Source organism: Harmonia axyridis, chromosome 3 (genome assembly GCF_914767665.1).
Source record: "Harmonia axyridis chromosome 3, icHarAxyr1.1, whole genome shotgun sequence".
Taxonomy (NCBI): Eukaryota; Metazoa; Arthropoda; class Insecta; order Coleoptera; family Coccinellidae; genus Harmonia; species Harmonia axyridis.
The window spans coordinates 36,121,920-36,148,807 of NC_059503.1; the positions used below are offsets into that span (position 1 = coordinate 36,121,920).

A 26,888-nucleotide genomic window follows, 5' to 3' on the forward strand; every position below is an offset into this window, starting at 1 on the left:
ACGGTTTTGTCCCTCCAACTATCGATCTATCTAACATAGATCAGCTAGTTAACATCAATAAATAATAGCCAAGTATTAATTGGTGTATAGACAATAACACAAACATATAGATATACAATTTATATCATACAAAAACTTTATGGAGCCACCAACAATGTATATCTATAAATTTTTTCGTAAATCTAATAAAGGGTGTCCCAAAATAAACATAAGATTTGAGTTGAATAGAATACACATTTTTTAGTCTTTCGATTATAATCTTTTTATTGAATCATAAAGTACGTAGGATGAGGTAATTTATGGAAAAACACATCGTGCAAATGGCCTCCAATGCTTTGCATAGGATTGTTTTTCGTTTGTCGAAATTTTCTATGACCATTCTGCATAAATGTGGCTGAATTTCGTTGATGCTACTTTGAATCTCCTTCTTTAATGCACTCTTGGTTGTGGGCTTGTTGACATCGATCTGTGATTTTAAATGATCCATAAAAATAAATCTTGTGGTGAGAGTACACCACCGGGAAATGTCTCATTCAGTAATTGAAGTAATCAAGGGCTGTATGGCATGTGGCACCGTCTTGTTGAAACCACATATTGACCACATCAATATTGACCACATCAATATCATCCAATTTTGGCAGGAAGAACTGTGTTATCATGTCGCGATATCGAGCACCAGTAACAATCACTGCTAAACCACAGTGGACGAAAGTGGACAAAACAACATTGAAATGGGAAGTCCTACTCCACCCGACGTATTCTCCGGACGTTGCTCCCTCGGACTATCACTTGTTTCGATCAATGGCACACGGCCTGGCAGACCAGCACTTCCGGTCTTATGAAGAAGTGAAAAATTGGATGGACTGGTGGATCGCTTCAAAAGATGACGAATTTTTACAACGCGAGATCCGCACGCTGCCCGATAGATGGGAGAAAGTAGTAGCCAGCGATGGACAATACTTTGAATCAAAAATAATTATAACCAGTTTTTTACAATAGAGCCTCGAATTTCAGAAAAAACGGCGGAAGCAAAGTCGTATGCCTATGTAGAATGATTACTTTTATACAATCGACAACCTACAGCCAACAACAAAAAATACCCTTCGCATACATTCCACTGATAGACGCCAGAGACTGTTGATCTATATAGATCATACTTTTATATAATATGTTTAGAATAACACATTGCATCTGTTAATTTTTTCAACCAATAAATTTTTTCACAAGGGCAATGATTTAATTTAATATTTCTTCGTTTCACAGCGCTATGAGGTCATGTTTCATACGTATGGTGAAAATACTTTATTATCCCGACTTTATTTTCTACAGAACAAGAATGGGAAAATTACTAAAGAAATATACATATAAAATAAATAAATTCACAGAAGAGGTAAGTGCAATTATTTTAAGAATATAATGGTACGAGTATTTTTATTCGTGATTCTTTGAAGACCAGACAATATTCTGTAACATACAGTTTATGAATTTTATAAATTCAATTCAACATTTTGGTCTGTAGAGTGACTTTTTCCATTAGTTGGAAATTAATTTCCAAAAAATTATTGAGAATTAGACTTCTCTCCATTTCATAAATTCTATATGTATATCCTTTTGTTTTTAGTCCCTACTAAAATTTATATGAGATGACGTTCTTACGTTTTTTAATCTATCCTTAAAATGAAACTATAACCTCAACCCGAAGTTACATAATTTTAGTTTGGAAAATTCTTGTCTGACAATTCTTGAGGTTTACCATTTCGAATTCTTAATTGTCACTAATAATGATAATTGAATTAATCGTTTACAAATGCATAGTAATTGATGTGATTATTAAGCATGTAGAGGTCTTTGGAGACATTGGAATGTCCATTAGTCGATATTCAGTATAAATTTTAATCACAAACGATTTACAAAAATGTTCATTTCCATTGAATTATAATTATATCTGGATGAAGTTCAATCTCATGACATGTCGATTTGGTATATCCAAATTTCTTAGATGAGTTCTCATCAGAATATGTGCTCAGTTGGCCATAAAATACAGAGAAGATTGTATTTTTTGATATAAAAAAAATAAAAAAAAACACCGACGTTAAGTCCAGAATTATTGTTGAGTATGAAATTTTAAACCTTTATCTTACAACTATATAGTAGATTTCTGCTTGATCCTATCCATAATATGATTTACAATTACCTACTCAATAACTTTGCAAAAGAAAAATCATGAAATTATAGAATTACATGATATTTGAATTTCTTTTTTGGATCAAGCAATGGAAAACTAATTAACGTAGGCGTGAAGAGCTCGATTTTTGACTTTTCGATGACACCATAATGAATATCAGCACTAAATCATTGAAAAAACATTCTAGATGCATTTCAGACCAACCTGAACAACTTTGGTTTACTGTAGCGCTTGAGACTATTAGCGGCTAAAATTAAAAAAAAACAGACTCTACGGGGTGTGCTAAATCGGACACTTTTGAAGGGGGAGCCTTTTTTTAATAGTTAGACGAAAACTGATGTTGGTGTCTTGGGGCCAATTTCTTAAGGAAAACTCATTAGTGGAAACCGCAACTGCGTAGCTAGACCGTTACATAGTTACCGGGTGTTTTCCGAAAATTTCCACTGAAATATTGCTGTAGTTTTTGTTTTGCTGGAAATTTTTCATTTCTATAAAAACATTCTCGAAGCAACTTTTTACGTAGAATTCAATTACGGTGATCGAATTTTCGCAAAATTGATATTTTATGAGGTATCGCTATGAATTTTTTAAATGGGACACTCCGTATATTTCTACATATTTCGATAGAGCTTGAAATTACAACAGTAATACCGGTGCTAACTGGTGGCCAGCTAGGTCCCGTAACCTAACCCCTATTTTTAGCTTTGTGGAAGATATAATTAATAAAAAGTCGATCAACTCTAGAGAAGAACTGGAAATGTTCATGGTTTTGTTTCTCTTACTTCCATTGAACTCATCAAGAATACTCAGAATATATTTTCGGAATATTTATTTTAAGCTCTATCGAAATACATATATAGAAATATACGGGGTGTCTCATTTGAAAAAAATTTCATAGAGATTATCAGTTTGCGGAAAATTCAGTTAACGTAATTGAATTCTGCTTTGAAAGTTGCTACAATATTGTTTTTACAGCAATTCAAAATTTTCAAAATATTTTGAAAATGAACATTTTCGAAAAACACTCGGTAACTATCTAACGGGGATAGCTATGGAGTTGCGGTTTTCGACAATGAGTTTCTCGTAAAATTGGCTCTCAGACACAGACATCAGTTTTCGTCTATCTAGTAGAGAAATAGGACTTTCCCTTCGAAAGTGTTCAATTTAGCCCACCCTGTGCATGCTTTCAGTGTGAAATCGAAAAAAAACTGGATAGTCTGAATGAGTGTTGAAAATTGTCGAAGTAGATTCATTTATGAGATAGATACAGAGTTTTATGAATTTTATCAAAAACTTTCAACCGGCGCGCGGCGTATGCTCTCATGAATTTTCAGTGTAGAGAACAATGGCATATATTCAGTTAATAATCAGTAGAGCTATAACGGACTGAAAAAATTTTATTTTTGATATAGTATCTAGTGAAACATGAATTTTTTCGAATCAAATATACTTTATATGTATATTTAACGGAATACTCTATCAAACAAGTCTATTGTCAATATTTCAACATTTTGGTGTAGCATTCAATATCACATATATACTTCAAATAATAATATTGATGCGAACCTGTTAATCTTCGAAAAAGGTCTTGCTATATATTGCATCACGATAAAATGATCAAATCTTACTGTAACATGTTTTGAAAAATCTGCTGAATATCTTATTTGATCCAATCATATAAATTCTGGGATTGCAAGTATTGTTTCTTCAGGCGAAAACGATTTTTTCAGTAGCATTGTATCGAATGTCGAATGTGGGTTCACTTTTTTTTTTGCAGATCATTCAGGAAAAAAGAAGAAAGTTTAAAGAAGACCTAGACAACAACGAGTATAGGCCAGTTCTAGATGAGGGCTCTACTAGTATGTATCGTACTAGTTATTTTTATTTTTATATGATTATGATTATATTTATGTGTTTCAGGACCTATCGGTAAGAAAGTATTCTTGGATTTCCTCCTCGAACTGGACCATAAAGGAATGAATTTCACAGACAAAGATTTGAGAGATGAAGTGAACACCTTCTTTGTCGGGGTAATACTTTCAAGTACATAATTTATTAACTGATATATTCTGAAATTTCTTTAAATATACTTTTTATTCTTATTTCATATAACTGAATAAACTACAATTTGAGCTAAAAAATTATTAAGGTGAGCGATTACATTTTTCAGTGAAAAAATCTCTAATTTATTTGTAGTTTCATTTGGCCGAAAAATTTTAAGATCTCAAGTATATCTCAAAATAAATAAAGTCTGTTTCAAAGAAACATTTCCGAAAATACATTATTTCCAATCAAGTTATTATTTTGTGCAGTTTTCACCTGATATGTTTCTCTTTTTCTTTTCTAATTTTGAATGCTACCTCAACATTGGCATTTGAAAGCAGTGGCGATAGGATACATCGCCTGATAGCAATCTTTTCCCCAGTATGTGCTACAGAACAAACAAATTGTCATTGCGGGAACGTTTCGAAACAAAACCATTTAGATCTTCTCCAATTTTATAAGCTTTGTTGTATCGGAGTCTCTCCTGCAGCTCAATGGGCATGTGTACGTTGATTCAACGTTATATCATTGAAATTCACGTTTACGTTTGAATTTTCAACGTTATCATTTTGGTTTCACAATCTAACGTGCCTCAGATAAGTGCAGATAAAATCATATTCAACGTGTTTTTTCAACGGTTTCTTTTGATATTATTTTTCTAATAACTCAAATACCTTATTTTGTATATAGTATTAATTTGCTCATATTGGACTTTATTTCAATATTGCATTGAAATCATTCAATAAGCACCTATCTATGGAACACGTTGATTTTCTAATAACTGTATCATCACGTTTCCATTCAACGTTTATATGAACATATATTTCACTTTAATACTCTTTGGCGTTTATTTCGCACGTTTTTGTTCAACATTATGTCATCGTTCATATTGAATATATCTTATAATTAATTCCTCAGTGATGATGAAATATCCGTTTTTTCAAATCGATGATGAAACTACAATCTAATCATGTTCCTATATCACATTGATATATGCGCTATTAGCTCAGTTATTTGTACATTATCAAGCAACATTATTTGCCCATTGGTCGAATTTGCAGAGAAAATTGTTTTTTGGAAAAACGGGATTTCCTTGATAACTTTCCATGCTTGTGCTTGATAGTTTTTCGGATAAAATATTTGGATAGCTGATGAAAATTCTATTGAAGGGTCACTTTTTAATTTTGCTCCAAAAATTATTCACAAAATCCAGTGACCCGCTCACGTGAACCATCTTGTACAAAATGTGAAATTATGTCATGTTTGTTATAAGGAAGAAAATCTATAATAAAGAGAGCTATTTTGAGTAAACAGGAAGTATAAGAATAATATTTCTCTATATTTATTTGTAATGTCCAAACATTTACATTTTACACATTTACCTAAGCAGTTGTTTACTATATTATACAGGGTGTTTCACGAATGATTGTACAGGCTTTCAGGGCAGATACGGGCAGAAGTATTCGTTCCAGAGGTACAGGCTGTTTTATGTGTCTATTCATATTGAATCGATTGAAATTCTCAGTAACATGATATACGTATTGTGCTGCATATTATTCCATCCAATACATGAATGTAGGGGCAGTATCAAATATTTTTTGCACAACTAAATTTGACCGAAAACTCTAATTAACATTGAACCTTTAATTGGACTATTATAAAATGGCCTTAATAATAAAATATAAAACGTATCTTATACACATGTGTGGAACTGAAAAAAATTGACAATAAATAAGAGAAAAAATTATAACTCGTTTTCGAAAATACCCCCTCTCTCTTCTAAGCATTTTCTAGCTCTTGTGATCAAATGAGCTACAGGTTTCTTCAAAATTTCCGGTCGATTTCGTATTGCTTCACATGCAGCTTGAATACGATCAATCAGATGCTCCCTGTCTATGATTTTTCAGGGTAAACTTCATTTTTTAAGTGCCTCCAGAGAAAATAATCCAAGCATGTAAGATCTGAGGATCTTGCAGGCCAGTCATGAGGTCCCCCTCCAACCAATGATCTGGATAAACTCCATCATGTTGGGAGTACATTCCTCTTGGAATATTGCTTCCATCATTCAAGAGCCCTAGCAAATTCTCGGTTAAAATTGTAGATATGTCACTCCTTTCAGCCTGTGTGAAAGAATATATGGTCCAATAAGGCGATTATTGTAAATTCCACGCCAAATATTGCAGAAAAACGATGTTGTGAATTGCGTTTCCTAGCATGAGCCACTTAGATTTTGAAATGGGTTGAATTCAGAGTAAACAAATGTCTTATGTGATCTTTCACATAGCATTGAAAATAATTGATATCTTAACCTTCATATCGATTCAAGCAGCATCTGAGAAGATAAATAGTGTACCAGAAAGAAAGGCTAATGAAAGCTGCAGAACATTCAATACAAGAGCAAGCAGGTGTCAAAAAAAAATAGAAAAATTTTCGAGAACAAAACACATACGAAGATTGATGGGGGAAGGGGTATGAAAGAATTTATTTGCGCCCCCCACAGGTTCGAAAGGTCAGAAATGCTGCCTTGAGTCATTATACTGGGAAATTAAACTCACTCAATATGAATTAACGCATTATGCGGAAAAACACAGGTCCGCGTTTAGTATGAATCGAAAATTCTAGATATTCAATAGCTCATAAAATATTGATGCGAAGTGTATCATTACTTCAAATGAGCTTGTTCGAAAGAGTATTCATCGTAGATTCCGAGGAAAATTTCACTTTTCGAAAATTCGATGTACAGGGTGTTTTACAAGATGTGGAATGAATAATATAATTTTCTCAGTCCGGACCTACGCTATCGACAAGTCATTAGGTGCAAATATTAGGCATTGGCCTTTACTCTTTCCCCTCAAATTTTCATGAAGATCCATGCAAGTGTTCAAAAGTTATGCGGTTTGAAATTTTTTGATGAAATATATAAAACACCCTGTATCTTTCAAACGAATATAGTTAGGATATATTTCGAACACTGATTCAGACTCACCAAAATGTCCTGCATCTGCCCTGAAAGCCTGTACAATCATTCGTGAAATATCCTGTATATACATTCATTTGTAGTGCCTCTTTGCTAGTCCAACAAAGTCACCCATAACACGCTGCAATTGTCAGTTTACCTGAAGCCAAGCACCGTCGAGCGAGGTTAGGACTTAGATGGGTGACCGCTTAGGAACAGCACGTGCTGTAAGCTTGAAGTTTATTCCTCCGCTATAGAAATGGAAGGTTTTGGTATTGGGTGCCAAACTGTCGATTCTATCAGTAATCTCAGGATGAAACAACGCAATGTTATATATTATGTAAAAACTGTAAGCTTCAAGTTTATTTCTTTTGGGCGAAGTCTTCCGCTATAGAAATGGAAGGTGTTTTGGTATTGAATGCCAAACTGTCGATTCTACGCAATGTTATATATTATGTAAAAATATGTTCGATCAACGTTTCTGTTGATATTATAATAAAATCGAATTTGTACGTTTAAAAACAACGTTCAATATCGATATAATAATTAATATATAATAAATAAACGTTATTTCTTGCAACATTCTTACTATGTATTTATAAACGGTTGGTTACCCAACCATTTCACAACGTTTTATCAACATACCTGTGCCCATTGGGGGATTCTCCCCTAAAGTCGACTGATAGATTCATCAACACTAAGACCTCTATAGAATCTAGAATCGTATCGGTCTCCCTTTTTAAATATCGGTACCAGCTTTAGTTCCTTTGGAAACTTGTTTAGTATACAGCAGCGATTGAAATAGCTTGTGAGGCGGCATGTTAAACCGTGACCTCCAGACTTCAGTAGTTCAACTGGGACATTTCCTGACCCGGGTGACCTATCATTTTTCATTGTTTTTAAGATTTATTCGACCTCTAGACTTCACAGTATTATATAATCAGAGTTAAGACGAAAGGCTTGATGCGAGATATATCCAGAACATTGCGTTTTATTGAACACCATGAATCTTTATATTCAATTCAGAATAAAAATAGTTTTGAATAAAAAACCAGCTTTCGTTCTCAATGTACAACCTGGAAACCAAAAAAAATCCTTAAAAATAAGATACAGATGTGAGATGAGGTATAACGACGAATTGATAATTTGGAGATAAGAATGTGTGCTTAATCTGAAAAGATAGGAACTTTAGCGAAAAATAGTATACCAGTTCCAGATTGAACTTCAATTGGCCATTTTTGCCAATATTTTTAGGTGTTTTGAGGTAGTAGCTGTTTGTCAAAAACAATTTTCAGTCAAATTCATCAATATTTAAAAATATATACAGAAAAAAAAAAGTTCAGAAAACACGCTGTTTATCGGAAATTAGGTGACTTACAACATTTTGTCTCGATGTCCTCTAATCACATTATCTATCTATCTTCTGATAATCCACTATGAGTGAAATATAATTAGGGAATCATGTAATAGTTGAATACAATTTTTCCACACGATGTTCACATTGTGTAGGTTCACAGCTTCTTATTGTCCTTATTTCCCGATGCATCACAAACATAAAGTGCTCAAGAACGTCATGAATCAATCATATGGCGAAGACATAAAACATATTGATAATAGCTTCTTGGAATACTTTAATCACAAAAATTTGAATATAAAGGTGCATTCACACCAGGGCGGTGGGAAAGAGACTTCCCTCACCGGGAAATTTCTGTGTGGGTTAAATTGAACCCAATTAGTTGAAACCTTTCTGACGAAGTCAGGGCTGTCGGAGTTGAGAATAGGAGCCATCCGCTATTTTGACCTGGAAATATTCTTGGTGAGAAGGGCCATGCAACGTCAGCACCTTTGTGTCAGAGTACAGAGAACATGTTAATTACCCTAGTATTGAAATAAAAAACATCTCTGCGCCGCTCTGACCTAGTGTGAAAACACCGAAATCCGAAATTCTCCAACCGATTTTTCCGACCGACCTGGTGTGAATGCACCTTAAGACCTTTTTCGAAATTTTTTTCAACTTTGACCTAGAAAAAAGAAAATTAAACCACAACACTTTTGAGCTGCTGTGCTGGTTAGGAGAAACGATTGTACTTCTTGTAGGCTTATTTACTATAAACTATAGCAACTTTTGGCAACAAACTTTCGTTAGTAAAGTTTCTCTGTTAAGAACTACTTGCTGAAAAAATATCTACTTGATAAAGACATACGTAACAGCTGGAGGTTGCGACTTTTCTGCATTCGAGTCGCCTTATCCATGACGGATATTAACAATAATCTCAATTTTAGTTGACTCAAAATAATGCGTCTATAATATTTGTCTCATTTCGATTTTTGGTCAATTTCAATCTACAAAGAGTTATTGCTCAAATAAAAGAAGAAGGTTTCCTAATGCTCCTTTTGGCCTATTTCATTAAATGAAGTATTAAAGGAGCCATGAATTGAAACATAATTTTTCAATTTTGAAATTAAATCAAAATCAATATTTCAACATTTCTTTGAAATACTATGTAATTGTTACGGGTATGTTTTATTTTCAGGGAACCGACACAAGTGCAGTTACTGCCTGTTTCTTCCTCACCATGATGGGTATGCACCAAGACATACAGGTAAAAACAGTATTTGAGCATATGATATTATATATTATATATATGATGAATATGATATTTATAATGAGCGTTCGTGGGCAAGAGTGCTGTGGAGAAATAAGATTTGATTATCTGTGATTACGAGTAGCGCTTAGCTTGTATCATTTAGTTTGAGGAGGTCACTTACACGGGAATCAGGGATATTGTCAGATCTCTTAAAAATTCAAAATCCAGAGATATTTACGGACTTTCTGTTCAGATATTGAAGCGTAATATTAACACGTTATGTATACCTCTCACAAAAATGTTGAACAAATGTATCAAAGCTGGAATGTTTCCTTCAGACTTGAAGGTGGCAAAAGTATTGCCCCTTTTCAAGGATGGTGATAGGAATAATGTTTCAAGTTACAGGCCAATCTCAGTTTTACCGATTTTTTCTAAGGTATTGGAGAAAGTTTTGAACATACAAATAGTGAATTACTTTGAACGAAATAAATTTTTTAGCGATCATCAATTTGGCTATAGGAAGGATAGAAGCACTGGTTCGGCTATTTTGAGACTTGTTACTCATATAATGCAGGGGTTTGAAGAGGGTGATTATACTGTAATATCATTTTTAGATTTGAGCAAGGCCTTCGACTGCGTCTCGCCGTGAATTCTTCTGGCCAAACTCAGAAACTATGGATTTTCAGATAACAGCATCAAACTACTCCAATCGTATCTTTCTGATAGGTGTCAAAAGGTCGTTAAAGATGATAAGGAATCGCATATAGAAAATATAAAACTGGGCGTACCTCAAGGTTCTATTCTTGGACCGATCTTATTTTTGATATATATAAATGACTTTCCAACTAGTCTTCCAGACACAATTGAGTCTATTTTATTTGCGGATGATGCTTCACTTCTTTTAAGGGGTAGCGATTTTGATCAGGTTATGGAGGGTTCGCGCGATGCGCAGTCGACGGCGAAGGATTGGTTCGGTAAGAACGGTCTAATGCTTAATCAGAACAAAACAAATGTTTTGGTGTGTACCTTGAAACCACTGGACGCTGAATTGAAACATAGTTTTAAGTTTTTGGGCTTATATTTGGATCATAAACTTACTTGGGATGTTCACTGTGAAGAACTTTCTAAGAGGTTGAGCAAGAATATTTTTGTAATTCGTACACTGTCCTTTAAGGTTTCAGTAGAGACATTGCTGACGTCCTACCATGCTCTATGCCACTCTCTAATAAAGTATGGAATTTTAGTGTGGGGTCACACTCCACACGCCGCTAAGATTTTCTCACTTCAGAGAAAAGTAGTCAGAATCTTAGACAATCTGGATTACAGAGCAGATTGCAGAAGCTCTTTCCAAAAGTTTGGAATTCTTACTCTACCGAGTATTTTCATTTTTGAATGCTTGAAGTTCATGCATGACAAGCACTCACGTGCCCTAAATGCAGATATTCACCATCACTATACAAGAGCAAGGCTGGATGTCAGAAATGACTTCTGTAGGTTATCTAAGACTCAAAATGGTCCAAATTTTTGGGCTTATAAATTATATAATAGGATTCCTCATTCAATTAGGAACATGAAGAATCAATTCAACAGTGTTGTTAAAAAATATCTTTCTGAAAATGCCTTCTATTCTATAGAAGAATTTCTTGTAAAGAAAATTATGTAAATTCCAAATTTTTGTGACGAATGTAAGTCGAAAGATAATAGCATGAATAAAAATTATTATTATTATTATTATTATTATATCATTAACATTTGTTTACATACTATACGTCTAATCAGGGAATAATATGGTACAAGCTAAGCGCTACTTGTAATCACAGAAAATCAACTCTGATTTCTCCACAGCACTCTTGACCACGAAATTAAATAAACTCGTTATATTTTTCTATTTATTCTTTATCTAGAGGTTTATCAAAACCATCCATAAATCTTGCATTCACTAATTTTATTGCAGTTTCAATTTACAAAAGAATCTTTAAACATACTAAATGGTTATCAGTAATTTTTGAGAGAAATTATGCCTATTGCAGACCGCAGAGCTGTTGTTATACGATATTATATGAAATATGATTTATCAAAAAATTGCCGTCGGTTCTTTTACCTAGAAGATAAAATTTTGCATTTTTACACTTTATATGTATACATTTTATACAGGATGTATCTGAATAACACCCAAAAAATAGCTCCTATTATTTCCAAGAAGAGTTCTGAACGGCGGACGGACTGATTTAATATTCGAAACAAGTGGGATGAAGGAATCATTTATCATTTCTTTCTGACTGTGGAAGTTGCAAACGAGTGCGTAGTACGAATTTTGAAACACACTGATAATATAATGATGCATTATCACACATGTATGTTTGAATTTTGTGAAACTGAACTAAAAATATTCTAGTGGATATCATTTGGCTTGAGATCATCGAAAAATGTTTACTACATTGAAAACCACTTAACCTCTATCAATTAGATTTGTAAACAATGCCGTTAAATGAAATTTTCGGGTAGTATATCATGTGTTCGGTCCAAATGAGTGATTCAAAAATAAAATACTTCTGTTTTATAATAAAAGGAGTAGTGTTGGTTATAGGTAAGATGTCTAAAAACATGGTGTACGCACTCGTCAATTTTTGAATGGAATGACATTCGACCAATTTGAAAATATTAGTTTTATTTCGAGGTGGCGCTGCAATGTCATAATTGTCATTTCGATCTTTTTTTCCTTTGATTTTGACAGGATACATTAATTAAAACCTGATCCTAGCCAATCAGAAGCGAGGTGTAACCGAGTATGATCGTGCGAACAAAACACAAAATGTTTACTAGAATTAATTCAAATATTCGAAATAGAGAGAGAGTTGATTGGCGTTCTTACTATTTCAAAAATTGCTTACAAAGGTCATAACTATAATGAAAGATACATAGCTACAAAATATCATAAAATTCATAAATAATATATAACAAGAATCTGACAAAATTTGTTAAAAGCGCTACCTACAGCTGACATAACGAAACTTAACTTATATTCTCAAAATTGGCAAAACAAAATCTAATCAGTCCATACACCAGGATTTTAGTCATCTTAGTTGAAGGTTCAGTATACCTAAGGTCTTTTATTGTCTGAATTTTTACGTAATGAAATTTGACTTGTGTAAAATAATCATTACCCAATGTAAATAGACCAAAATCAGTGGTCAAATAGCTTCAAAATGGAACAGTCATAGATAAACGTATTTATATATATTTAAACAGTTCTGAGGCACATGAATGAACTTGCACCCAAAACCTCTTGTTACCAATTTTCTGTATAATACAATTACAGTAATATAAATTTTCGTGTGACACACATGTACATAATTATTCTATTCTGTGCCGCCAATACATTTATGTACATATACATATATGGCCAAATCTTTTCATGGCAGTACGTCAATTGCCCTTTCGGATAAAATTCATTTCATATTTATGGGAAAACCAAGAATATTATCATTCAATTTTACAGGAGAAAGTGTATGAAGAGGTCATGGGAGTTTTAGGACCAGAAGGACAACCCACCGTAAAAGATTTGAATGAGATGCATTTTTTCGAAAGATGTCTGAAAGAAACAATGAGGCTCTTCACTCCAGCCCCAATTATTTTGCGAAAAAATACAGGAGGAGACTTGAAGATTTGTAAGTATGAGATTTATTAATTTCAATTTTCTAAATTCTTCCGATAAAATGGAGTAGAAACGAAAATGATAGGATGGGCAATTCTAAGAAAGAAAGTGCTATAAACATGAGCTCACAAACACTTTGTTTTCGAGATACGGGGTATTAAAGTTAATATATTCAACTGAAATTTGGAAAAGGTATTCCATTTTATAGTTTACATCAGGTGACATGCCAGTTTCGGGAGCAAATTTACAGGCGATATTTCTGCTGGAACAGTGCCTCTTTTTTCCTTAGTTCACTTAGTAAACCACTGGTAGTTTGAAATCTCAGTAAGATATAGTTAAACTTTATTATTTTCTTGTAGTTTTGTCGTATCCGCTACCGATTTCGGGTAAATAAAATTCAACAATTCTCTCGAAACCTCAGAAAAATCCAAATTATCATAAAATTCCAGTTTTGATAGAATTGTTTTGAAATTCTCTTTCCGAAATAAATAGAAGATAAGAAAAAATAAAAAAAGTATTTTTAAATTTTTTTCTCTAGAACGATTTCGATGTAATTTCATAGAACTGATAAATCAAAAGCACTTTTGTTTTTAACCAACAGAATCCAATTATAGTATTTCAAAGCTGAAAAAACAAAATTGAAGAAACAACAGTAAGTTTGAATAAAAAAAATAATATTTCAAATTGAATTTTATAACAATATTTTCAATAGATTTATTTCCCGGGTAGCCTAATGGCTAATATTTTGAAACTGGAATTCTTATTTAGTTTTTTCTTTCAGCCGATGGAGTTATTCCTGTTGGAGCTTCTATTGCTATCTGTTTTTTTTACATTCATCGCAGTGATCTATATTGGAATAATCCACTAAAGTTCGACCCAGACCGTTTTCTACCAGAAGAAATGGCCAAAAGACATCCATACACTTTTCTACCTTTTTCAGCAGGGTTCAGAGGATGTATAGGTAAATTTAATCGTTCACATACAATTACAAAAATAAACATCATTTTGATTTTACTATATGTACATCAAATTTAATGCTAGCGGCACTATCACAACGAATACTATTTTTGTTATCTCTACTTATAAGAAGGTTGTAAAATAGAACATTTTTGTTTATTTCTGAAAATGAACCCCTTGAGAGCTGCTACAAACTCTAGGAGATGGACCTCAAGAATGGTTTCCGATATTTCTTATTCCTCACGAAATTAGTTTGTTTCAATAGAAATTGAAGTTGCTGATTTATGAAAATTTAAATATTTCATTCTCGACGCGTAAATATTTCAGTTGACCTGTTTTTAAAAAAACGTTCGAAACGATAGTCATCTGAAGAAACTCATCATTATTTGAGCTTGCCATTTAATTTTTAAATTGATATACAGGGTGTTATGTTTGAAAAAAGTGTCTTTGTCCATATCTTCGTTGAAAATAATTTTAAATTGTGCTTCTGACTACCCTATACATAGCGCAAAATAGGGTTTTCAGAATATCTGAAATGATTGAAGTTGAAAGGTGCAAACGTTTCCTCCGTTTCGGGTGATCAATTAATTAGAAAATAACTGCAATCTAAATTAGAGAAAGAAGAGCATATATTTAGTGACAGCACCATCGTCTGACTGAACGATATGGAATTCGTGTGTACACGAAATTAAATTAAATATAATTATTCATTATTGAGTTCGATTGTTTATAATCGGCAAAATTATCACTGGGTACGAACGGAACAGCTGCTTGCGACAGACGACGCATAGCTTGGATTTTTTTTTTTTAAAGGAGCCCATACACGGTATTTATTTATATCGCTGTTCTTGAAAATGTCCGGAGAGAATAAAACAATTGATCAATTATATGATGAAATCTTGAAGAATCGTAACGAGATAAAACATTTCATAGATGCTCATGAAACTCGCCTTTTACTGAAGATCGAAGAGGTAAGGAGTACTGTAACAACACTCGAGAAGGAGAACTGCCAGCTGAGGGAGGAAGTGGAGTTTCTTAAAAGGTCTTTGATAAGAAGGAACATCATAATTCATGGTTTGGATAGAAGGAGGGAGGACATAACACCTGAAAATGTTTCAAAGGACATCGGAACGCTGCTGGGTGTGAACTTATCTTCAAGTGATATCGGTGATGTTTATCCGCTTGGAAAGTCACAAAGTTTCCCTATAAAGGTGGAATTTGTCTCAAATTTGAAGAAGAGGAGTGTTTTGCGCAACTGTAGTAAACTGAAGGGAAAAAAGATTTCTATATCTCAAGATCTAACCCCATTGCAACGGCAGGAAAGCAAACTGTTGAGGAAGCATCTTTTCCTGTTTAGACAAGGGGGAAAACACAAGGATTGTTCAATAAGGGGAAACAAATTGATTGTGGATGGAAAAACGTACGAGGTGAAGGATCTGGAAGAAAGAGAAAACCAGGACATAACAATTTTTAGTAAACCCGCTAGCGCCCCTGATACCCCCATTGATAGAGTTTTTCCTAAAATACATAGCGACAAGACCGACACGCCAAAGATTCCGGTGAAAAACAAGCCAGCTCACCCAGTCCAAATTAGTAAGCAAGTGCAGAATATACCGAAGGATAAGCCGAGGACTCGATCCGTTAAACAATAGCACTATCGGATGGTATGGTGGATGCGCTTTATGTTTTTGATTGTCCCTCTCAAATTCTAACTCAATTCAGTGGTGGCCTGTTGCACAATGGATCAGTACATCCGCGACTTCACAGTTAATACTGTGGAGACTTTTACCTTGCGGGACTGTGAGGAGTTCAACAAAATCATGAAGGTAAATAATGAATTCAGCAATTTCAAGATAGTACATAATAACATACGTAGCATAAATAAAAACTTCGACGAGTTCAGGTTGTTTTTGAGCAACATTGATTCCGATGTGGATTGTGTGGTACTGACCGAGACATGGATCGTAGATGACCCCGAGCTGTTTAATATAACAGGCTATAATTTATTTTACAATGAGGGTAGATTGAATCAAAACGATGGTACTTTTGTGTATGTGAGGTCAGAGTACAATTGCACCTGTAAAATAATACCTATAAAGGGCATAAAAACTATACGGCTCACCGTTGAACTGGAAGCGGACAATACCCTGCAAATAACGGCACTATATAGACCACCTTCAACGGATGTGTATGAGTTTAATAAAGGTTTGCAAGAATATATGCAAGAAAATAATGATAAAAACAACTATTCCATCTTCGTTGGCGATATCAACGTGGATTTAATGAGTAGCACCGACTACACCAATGAGTATTTGAGCATTCTCAATGAATTCGGCTATACGTCCGTGATAAATGGGCATACAAGAGTGCAGGGTGCAACGGCTACGTGTATAGACCATATTTTTGTCAGGTCAAGATATGACATACTATCTAACATGATGCCTTTAATAGTGGAAACTGATATCACTGACCACTACACTATCGCACTTCAGATGATTCTCGATTTTAATAAGAATAGGCCGCTTGGTAGTCGTGCGAGGGTCCGGCTCGACCACGATAGATTAGTGATTGCAGCCAGAAATATTTCATGGCACGACTTGACTGCGACGCGTGATCCAGATGAGGCAACGAACAGGTTCGTGGGTGTCATCATGCGTACCATAGAGGAGTGCTCTTATACTGTACATGCTAAAAGGAAGATATCAAAAATAGCTCCTTGGATAACTAAAGGACTGGTTAAATCCATACACATAAAGAATCAACTATTTAGGAATTTGAAGAAACACCCTGATAACGATGAACTGAAAAGACGGTACAAGAACTACAGAAATAAACTAACAAACCTGATAAGAAGAACTAAATATGAATATTATCAGCAACAAATAAAAGCTAGCTCCTCAGACACTAAAACGCTGTGGAAGATAGTACAGGAAATCACTCACACAGGGAAAAACAAACACGAAATATCTGTGATAATGAGCGAAAAGAGCGGAGAATTGACTGATAGGAAACAGGTGGCTGATGAGTTCAATCAGGTGTACTCCCAGATGGGAAAAAAATGGCCGATGCTATAAAGAGAGATCCAATGTACATCCCGAGAAGACCGAGCTCCTCTGGTTCCTTCGTTTTACTCCCAACTGATAAGGATGAAGTCGGTGATCTGATCAGTGGACTTAAATCTCATAAGTCAGCAGGAGTCGATGAAATACAGGTGGACGCCTTGAAAACCTTATCACCATTTATCCAGGAGCCTCTGTCATATATAATAAATATGTGCTTGAAAAAGGGTGTTTGGCCGAGAGCATTCAAGGAGACAGTGATCATACCAATATTTAAGGGAGGAAATGACAAATTAATAACAAACTACAGACCAATCACTTTAATAACTCATTTGTCAAAGATAATGGAGAGGGTCCTCAAAAAGAGGTTATCTGCTTACATCGCTAAGTATAAATTCTTGTCCGATAAACAATTCGGCTTCAGAGAGGGAGTTTCCACGGAGGATGCCCTGTTGTCTATGACATCGATGGTGTCCACTGCGTTGGATGAAGGCAAGCCTAGTCTTTGTATGTTTGTCGACCTGTCGAAGGCATTTGACACCGTTAGCCATGATTTACTCTTGCAGACCCTGGAAGATGTCGGTATTAGAAGTGGTTCACTTAGCTTATTTAAAAGTTACCTGACAGGTAGATCTCAATCTGTGAGGGTGGACAGCGTGATGAGTGACAGGAGAGGAGTAGAGTTCGGGATCCCACAAGGTACGGTTTTGGGACCGTTACTTTTTAGTATTTACATAAATGGTTTGTTCAATGTGAGATGTGGGGGAGAAGTTCTGGGATTTGCGGACGACATTGTAGTTTTTTATAAAGCAGATACTTGGGAGAATCTCAGGACCATTGTAGAGACAGGTTTCCCTCAGCTGAAAAATTGGCTTGAACATAAATTACTCACGGTCAACTTGAAGAAAACATCTTACCTGCCATTCAGCTGTAATAGATCTGGGACGCCATCTTTTAGATCTATCAATATTACCACAATAGGAGAACAGTGTACAATACTGCCCGAAGAAAAAGTGAAGTACCTGGGTGTGATGGTGGACTGCAATTTGAAATGGAATGAGCATATACAATTTGTATGTAACAAGTTAAGAACTATTCTACATAAATTCAAATACTTGAAGAGTCTACTTACTGTTCATCAGTTGAAGATCCTATATCATGCTCTGGTCGAGAGTCATCTGCGTTATGGTATAGTTTGTTGGGGGAATGCTTTGAAGACTCATATCCTCAAACTTGAAGTCTTGCAGAAACGGTTTTTGAAGACGATTCTTGGTAAAGATCCTAGATACCCATCGGATAGTTTGTTTTTGGAAGCACATGTTTTTGATATTCGACAGTTGTACTACTTCAGTGTCACCATTAAATACCGTTGCGGCGAAAATAGTTCTTCGTTGCCCGTACATTCCTATGAGACCCGAGGAAGAAAGCTTTTCATTTTACCTAGGGTGCAAAAATGTGTTGGACAGCGATCGTTTTCTTATACTGCCCCAAGGTTATACAATTTTATACCTCAAGAGATTCAGCACATCACTGGATTATCGAGATTCAGAAGCAGGTTGAGAGAATTCATCATGACCCAGCGTCGGGGAGTGTTTGCCGATCTGGTTGAACTGCGGAGTTGATGTTGTTTGTGTGCGATTTTTAGATCTTTTATGCATTGTGTGTCATAGTTTTGCATTGTGTGCGTGGACTTTTCCATTGTTGTTGAATTTGGATGTATATACAATTACTTAATGTTGCCTAACTTTCATTTGTATATTTCTTTTTTTTGTCTTATTTTACTTATCTCGAAACAAGTGTTCAACACTTTTCGATGGTTTGTGTTTATTCAATCTGTGATGGTACAAGAATGTATTTTTTTTTTTTCTTCACAAGTGAATAAACGTTTTATTATTATTATTATTATTATTTTTTTATCTTTATATACACCCTTAAAATGAGATATTAGTCTTTAGTGGGCTACCCAGTAGGTATATCAATGAAAATTTTGGTCATACCTATGAAACCTCTAGTTATTGCTGAAAGGTGAGATCGAGTTAATTTCAATTTGTACTATAATGTAATTCTCAATACAAAAAAATATTTGACAAGGTGAGATAATTTTTAAATTGCACTTCTGATATGCACTTCACCTTCAGATAGCAATAAATAATTGTTGAACAATTTAAATGATTTCGCAGTTTTTCATTGTCATGTTTCCAATATATAATATTTAGATGAGATAATTGCTGAAAACACTTAGCTATACATTGTCAAACTTGTTACTTTTATCGCTTATAACCAGATATCTCAATTTCCAGGACTAATTTATATAATTCATAAATAACAAACACGTACCTATAAGATTTATTCATTATAAGCTGACCATGAAAGCGATTTAAGTTGATATGTAATATTATTGATCGATATGGGTTATTTTGTAATTGGTTATAGTTTTTATCGATCAGATTAAACGATTGTTCAGGAATTCAACATGCAAATTATTTGAATGAGAATATACAGGCCACAGGGTGGGAACATTTGGATGTATTAGCACAACAACTTTCAAATAGGAGGATATCTGATATCCCATTCTCGTACTCTTTTTTGAGACACTAATAAGAGTAGTATTCATTTTGATCACCTTCTTTTGTTTTCGAATTATAAGCGAAAATTGAAAATATGGCGATATCGAAAAAAATTATATCTGCGCTATGACTGATGATAGATATCTGAAATTAAAACTTCATATAGGCACTTTTCACAAAGAATCCAGTAGTGTATTTGTCTTTTCAGCAGGACTTTTAATTACGAAGCTATGACCCAAAGCTATGTTTTTTTGAATAGGAACACTAGATTTCTGTGCCATTTTAAGTTTTACTGATTTCAAAAATATAGAACATCGTATGGTTTGTGTTATGTAGATATTATTTTATAAGTTCATATTTTGAATATACGCGCCGATAACGGAGAGAGGGAAATTCAGGTGACCGACCGACTCGAAGAAGTACGAAAACTCAGTATGAAGCTACCACTACAAATGAAAGCATATGTTCAATTATTATAATTGTATATTCGAGATAATCGTATTAGTAATAAAACCTAAAAGGAAATTTACGTCCTTTTATTACCAAGTACACAACAACTGGCGACGAGGATGGGATATAAAGAATTTAAAAATCTGTTTCCTTACAATCGTGTCATCAAATCTAATTTACAGTTAATTACTTATTGCAAAAATTCACTTTCAGTAATCGGTTCTAGTAAAGTAAATATTACTTACAACAATGTCCAATATAACTTAGACATTTACTTGACAGATATTAATAGTATTCCACTACTTGGTAGGGAATGGATACGTGAAATCAAGTTCAATTTTAATTTTATCAATAAAGTTACGGAAGAAAATGCACGTGATTTAGCAATAAAGAGTCTCTTACAAAAATACGCGAATATAACAACTCCGGGGTTTGGCAAAATTGAAGGAATACAAGCAAAATTATCTTTAAAACCTAATGCCAAGCCAGTATTCTATAAATCACGACCAGTACCATTCAAACTTTTAAATTTAATAGAAATTGAGTTAGATAACCTTGAAAGAAATGGTATAATAGAAAAAGTTAATTCATCAGAATGGGCTTCACCCATAGTACCAGTAATAAAAAAAAATAATACAGTTAGAATTTGTGGCGATTACAAAACTACATTAAACCCGAATTTAATTATTGATGATCATCCTCTGCCAACTATCGATGAATTATTTGCGTCAATGGCAGGTGGCACATCCTTTTCTAAAATTGATCTACGTTCAGCATATCTACAGTTAGAAGTAGTACCAGAACATAGAGATTTACTAACACTCAATACTCATAAAGGTCTCTATAGATGTAAACGGTTAATGTATGGTATTGCATCAGCACCAGCTATTTTCCAGAGAGAAATTGAAAACATTTTGAAGGGAATTCCTGGTGTTACGGTATTCTTAGATGATATCAAAATTACGGGTAGAAACGATAAGGAACATTTGGAAAGACTAGAAGAAGTTTTAAAACGATTACATGACTTGAATATTAAAATTAATAAGGAAAAGTGTGAGTTTTTTCAAAAACAAATAAATTATTGCGGATATATATTAGATGCGAACGGTAAGCACAAGGAACCCAAGAAAATCGAAGCAATTACGAATATGCCACACCCTAAAACTACAACCGAACTCCGATCATTCATAGGAATGATTAATTATTACGGTAGATTCATTCCAAATCTAAGCTCATTATTATTTCCTCTTTATAAATTGTTACGCAAAGATACAAAATTTACTTGGTCACAAGAATGTGAAAATTCTTTCAAGAAAGCCAAAAATGCTTTAATCGATGATAGTTTTCTTGTACATTTCGATCCTCATTTACCTCTTATTGTAGCGAGTGATGCAAGTTCCTACGGGGTAGGTGCAATATTGGCTCATTCAATACGCTTCAAAGATATTGAGTGACACACAAAAAAAATATTCTCAGATAGATAAAGAGGCATATAGCATAATTTACGCAATCAAAAAATTTCATCAATACTTGTATGGACATAAATTCGAATTATACACAGACCATAGACCCTTAACGCAAATATTTTCTCCTACAAAAGGGCTACTGCAATTTAGTGCAATGAGAATGCAGCATTACGCCTTATTTCTGCAAGGTTATGACTATAAAATAATGTATAAGAATACGAAATTACATGCTAATGTGGACGGATTATCGCGTTTACCAGTAGAGGATGTAAATGATTTAACTAAGGAGGATGTTGTGGATCTTTTTCAGGTAGATTTAGTTAATTCGTTACCTGTCTCATCAACAATTATTTCAGAGGAGACGAGTAAAGATACGCAGCTTTCTAAACTATTATCCAAATTGAAGTCGAATGAAAAGCTTATTGATAGTGATTGTTTCAATTTAGATCAGAAAGAATTTAGTCAAAAAAATAACATTATAATTCGCGGACATAGAGTAGTCATCCCAAGTTCACTTAGAGGGAAAATGTTAGAAGAATTACACGCAGGACATTTTGGCATTGTGAAAACCAAGGCTCTAGCGCGTAGTTATTGTTGGTGGCCGAACATTGACTGCGACATTGAAAATCTAATTCACAATTGTAGTACTTGTCAAATAGTCAGAAATGCACCAACGAAAGCAGAAACGCATATTTGGGAACCCACTCAGAGACCATTTGAAAGAATTCATGCCGATTTTGCAGGACCTTTTCTTAATCATTATTTCTTCATTTTAATCGATTCATTTTCAAAATTTCCTTTCGTTAAAATTGTTAAAAATATTACGTCTGAAAATACAATAAAAGAATGTCGCGAAATTTTTGCCACTTTTGGATTACCCGAACTTTAAGTAACGGATAATGGTACCCAATCTACATCACATTTATTTCAAAATTTTTTAAAATTCAACGGTATAAGTTTTAAAACAACGGCACCATTCCATCCATCGACAAATGGACAAGCCGAGAGGTTTGTGCAGGTATTAAAAAAGAATTTGATGGGTTTGAAAGCATCAAAAGATACTATTAATTTAGAATTACAAAAATTATTATTACACTATCGAATCACACCGCATTGCACCACAGGTAAATCACCTAGCGAATTAATGTTTCAAAGACAAATAAGATCTCGGTTGGATCTAATTTTTCCAATTGAAGCCAAAGAAAAAAAATCGTGGAATGACGATAAAATAAATGTGAGAATATTGAATATTGGCGATCAGGTACAATGTCGGAATTATTATGGTAAACCTAAATGGAAAAAGGGTGAGATAATAAAAAAAATTGGCAAACTTCATTACTTGGTACAGATTGATGATACAATTGTTTGGAAACGTCATATTAACCAAATAATTAAAATTTTCAATAAAACTGAAAAAGACATGTTTGAAAAAGGTATTTTGATAGACCAAAAATTTTGTCAATTAATGGAATCTTCTTCGGAGGTGGAAACGGCTGTGGAGGATCCGGTTGTAGGAGGAATTTCTTATAAGAAAAGAAGTGAAACACCAACAATGAAGCTAGACACTGTGGGTTCAGCTCCAAGAAGATCAAACAGAAAAGTAAAATTGAGCAATTAAATTTAAAGTTCATACATTACTTGAAGAAATAAATAAGTTTATTTTTATTGTAATATTTTTATATTAACAATTCATATTTTATTTCATTTTAACTATACTTATTGAAGAATTTTTTTTTCTAAGAGAGGAAGGTGTTATGTAGATATTATTTTATAAGTTCATATTTTGAATATACGCGCCGATAACGGAGAGAGGGAAATTCAGGTGACCGACCGACTCGAAGAAGTACGAAAACTCAGTATGAAGCTACCACTACAAATGAAAGCATATGTTCAATTATTATAATTGTATATTCGAGATAATCGTATTAGTAATAAAACCTAAAAGGAAATTTACGTCCTTTTATTACCAAGTACACAACAGTTTGCATCCATATAAATAAAAAAAAATGGTCAAAAACCTTTTTCTCTAAAAGTCTCGATATTTCTATGGTTTAAATTGTTGATGAGCACAGAAAAATTTGATATCGCATAATGACTACAGTTTCCTTCTATTAAATTTTTCATTTCTATGTTTTTTTACTCAATTTCTCTTAGGGTTCATTTTCACGGTGATAGTACTATCACGATAGTGTGATAGTGATAGTAACTATCGCAGCAACCGTCACAATGTGAACTACTCGAAAGGTACTATCGTGATAAGGCGACAGCACTCTCGCACTATCGCTCTATTTTTCTGTGCTCATCGACAGTTGAAATCATAGAAATATTGAGACTCTTCGATGAAAAGAGGTTTTTGACCATTTTCTATTATTTATATTGATTCAAACCATACTATGTTATATATTTTTGAAATCAGGATAAATTCAGCTTTCAAAGAATGGCACAGAAATCTAGTGTTCTCATTTTGAAAAAACATTACTTTGTTTCATAGCTTCGTAATTAAATTTTTAAATATTCATTTTTGGCCACCTTCTTTTGTTTTCGAGTTATAAGCGAAAATTGGAAAAATGGCGGTATCGAAAAACATTTATATCTCCGCTAATACTGATGATAGAGCTCTGAAATTAAAACATTATACAGGCATTACGAAGAATCCAGTGATGTGCTTGTCTTTGCTAAAGGGTTCTTAATCACGAAGCTATGACTCAAAGTTATGTTTTTTCAAATGGGAACACTAGATTTCTGTGCCAATTTTTGAAAGCTTAATTTTTCCTAATTTCAAAAATATATAACATCGTATGGTTTGTACTGAAATAAATAACAACAAATGCTCAAAAATCTTTTTTTACCTAGGAGTCTATATTTCTATGGTTTCAACTGTTGATGAGCACAGAAAAATTAAGATTTCTATAAGAGCAGTGTCCTTCCGCCAATCTGATTATTTCTATGCTTTTTACTAATTTCTATAAAAATCGAATCTAGATATATTTTATAAATTTTTTATCTAAAAATTGATTTGGAAATAACGAAAAGATCCACAAGATCGAATGTTTCAATCGAAAGAGTTGTAATGAGATGGATGTATCGGAAGATTATTTTCATAGGTCTCCAGAATGATTACGCACAAATACCAATCCATTTTAAAAGACATCTGAAACAACGCATATATGATTGACCTCAACAATTCAATCACGAAAGCAACGAACAAGAAATAATATTTAACCCGAGATTTAACCTAATAATGACAACAATTGCAAAATGCACAGTCGACACATATTCTCGATATTTCGCACTGAATTCAATAGATGAATATTTGAAACTGTGTTCAAGCAACCTATGAAATTTTCTCCGAGTTCATTCATATGTATATTCATAACTATTTTTATAAAATATATATATAGATTCGAGTTTTGTAGAAATTAGGTAGAAGCATAGAAATAATCAGATTGACAGAATTATAGAAAGCTCAATTTTCTGTGCTCATCAACAGTTGAAACCATAGAAATATAGACTCCTAGGTAAAAAAGGTTTTTGACCATTTTCTGTTATTTATTTTAATACAAACCATAGGATGTTATATATTTTTGAAATCAGAAAAAATTAAGCCTTCAAAAAATGGCACAGAAATCTAGTGTTTCTATATGAAAAAACATAACTTTGGGTCATAGCTTCGTTAGAAAAGACAAGCACGTCACTGGATTCTACGTTAAAAAGTGCCTCAATAATGTTTTAATTTCAGAGCTCTATCATCAGTATTAGTGGAGATATGAATGTTTTTCGATATCGTCATTTTTCCAATTTTCGCTTATAACTCGAAAACAAAAGGAGGTGGCCAAAAATGAATACTACCCTTGTTAGTTCATCAGAAAAAGAGACCGAGAATAGGATATCAGATTTTTTCTATCTCCTCTAGTTTATAAGTTGTAGGGCTAAAACATCGAAATTTGCCCACCCTGTACATTGGTATAGCGAGTAAATAATGAACGGCAATATTTGACAATAGGTTATTTTATTAGTTGAGATATATTTGAATAGCGAATGGATTAATAAACCTTTTTGTAACATTTGTTTTTTTTCAGGCCAACGATTCGCACTGTTGAATCTGAAGACGCAGCTCAGTCTCATAATGAGAAAATATAGGATATACTGTGATGCCTACAAATCCGTAGAAGAAATACAACTGAAAAGCGTGCTGGTGTTGAGGCCTATACATGGTTTTAAGTTTCGATTGGTTAAAAGACAACAGTAAATAAATGCTGATTCTGTAGAATACTCAATGATTAAAATTATGATTAGTTTTTGAAGAGCGTTTGAACTACTATCCATTGAAAATTAGTCTAAAATAGTATATTGTGCAACGAAAGGGGAATGTTTGCTCAAGAGTGCGGAAGTTTCTGGCACGAGGAGAAGCGAGTGCCCCAAAACACGAAAGAGAATAGTTATTTATAATACAAGTGCAGAAGGCATTAGTATTCTTCCACGAGTTCAAAATTCAAAAACGAGCCACGAAGTGGCGAGTTTTGGAATGAACGAGTGGTAGAATGAGCCTTCTGTACGAGTATTATACATTATTTTCCCGAATTCATTGCATTTTCATTGAAATTAATGAAATATTTCCATAAATATAATTTAGTGATTTTTGCATTGAAAAATGTTGGTTGGTAGAACTGATTTCTTTAAGGCAAATTGATGAATTGACAGATAAAGCCGTGGCGGAAAGTTCGGAGTACCAACATAGAATAATAAAATATAACCATGAAAACTGTGCGTTTCTGATATATTCTCGCACGATTTTGTTCTACAAGATGTGGAAGAATGAACGGAATAACCACAGAATTGGAGAAATAGTATATCGTGCAACAAGTGGGGAAAGGCCAACTTTTCTCACGAGTGTGAAAGACTCAAACACACGAGTGTTTTTTTCCTACAACTGCTATGGAAAGAAGCGAATTTTTCATAGCT

The 26,888-nt window shown here is 33.7% G+C and overlaps 1 protein-coding gene across 2 annotated transcripts in view; it reads left to right on the forward strand.

Moving 5' to 3' along the window:
• Window positions 1–26,227, forward strand: part of LOC123675221 (cytochrome P450 4C1-like) — a 46,085-nt gene extending 19,858 nt beyond the window's left edge. For both annotated transcript variants that reach the window (XM_045610543.1, XM_045610544.1), the window contains 7 exons: window positions 1,264–1,390; window positions 3,963–4,044; window positions 4,106–4,215; window positions 9,719–9,787; window positions 13,272–13,440; window positions 14,209–14,388; window positions 26,006–26,227. In XM_045610543.1, the coding sequence (XP_045466499.1) occupies window positions 1,264–1,390; window positions 3,963–4,044; window positions 4,106–4,215; window positions 9,719–9,787; window positions 13,272–13,440; window positions 14,209–14,388; window positions 26,006–26,175 (907 nt within the window). In that variant the 3' untranslated portion in view covers window positions 26,176–26,227. The remainder of the gene's footprint in view (window positions 1–1,263; window positions 1,391–3,962; window positions 4,045–4,105; window positions 4,216–9,718; window positions 9,788–13,271; window positions 13,441–14,208; window positions 14,389–26,005) is intronic.
• The last annotated feature ends 661 nt before the right edge of the window (window positions 26,228–26,888 follow it).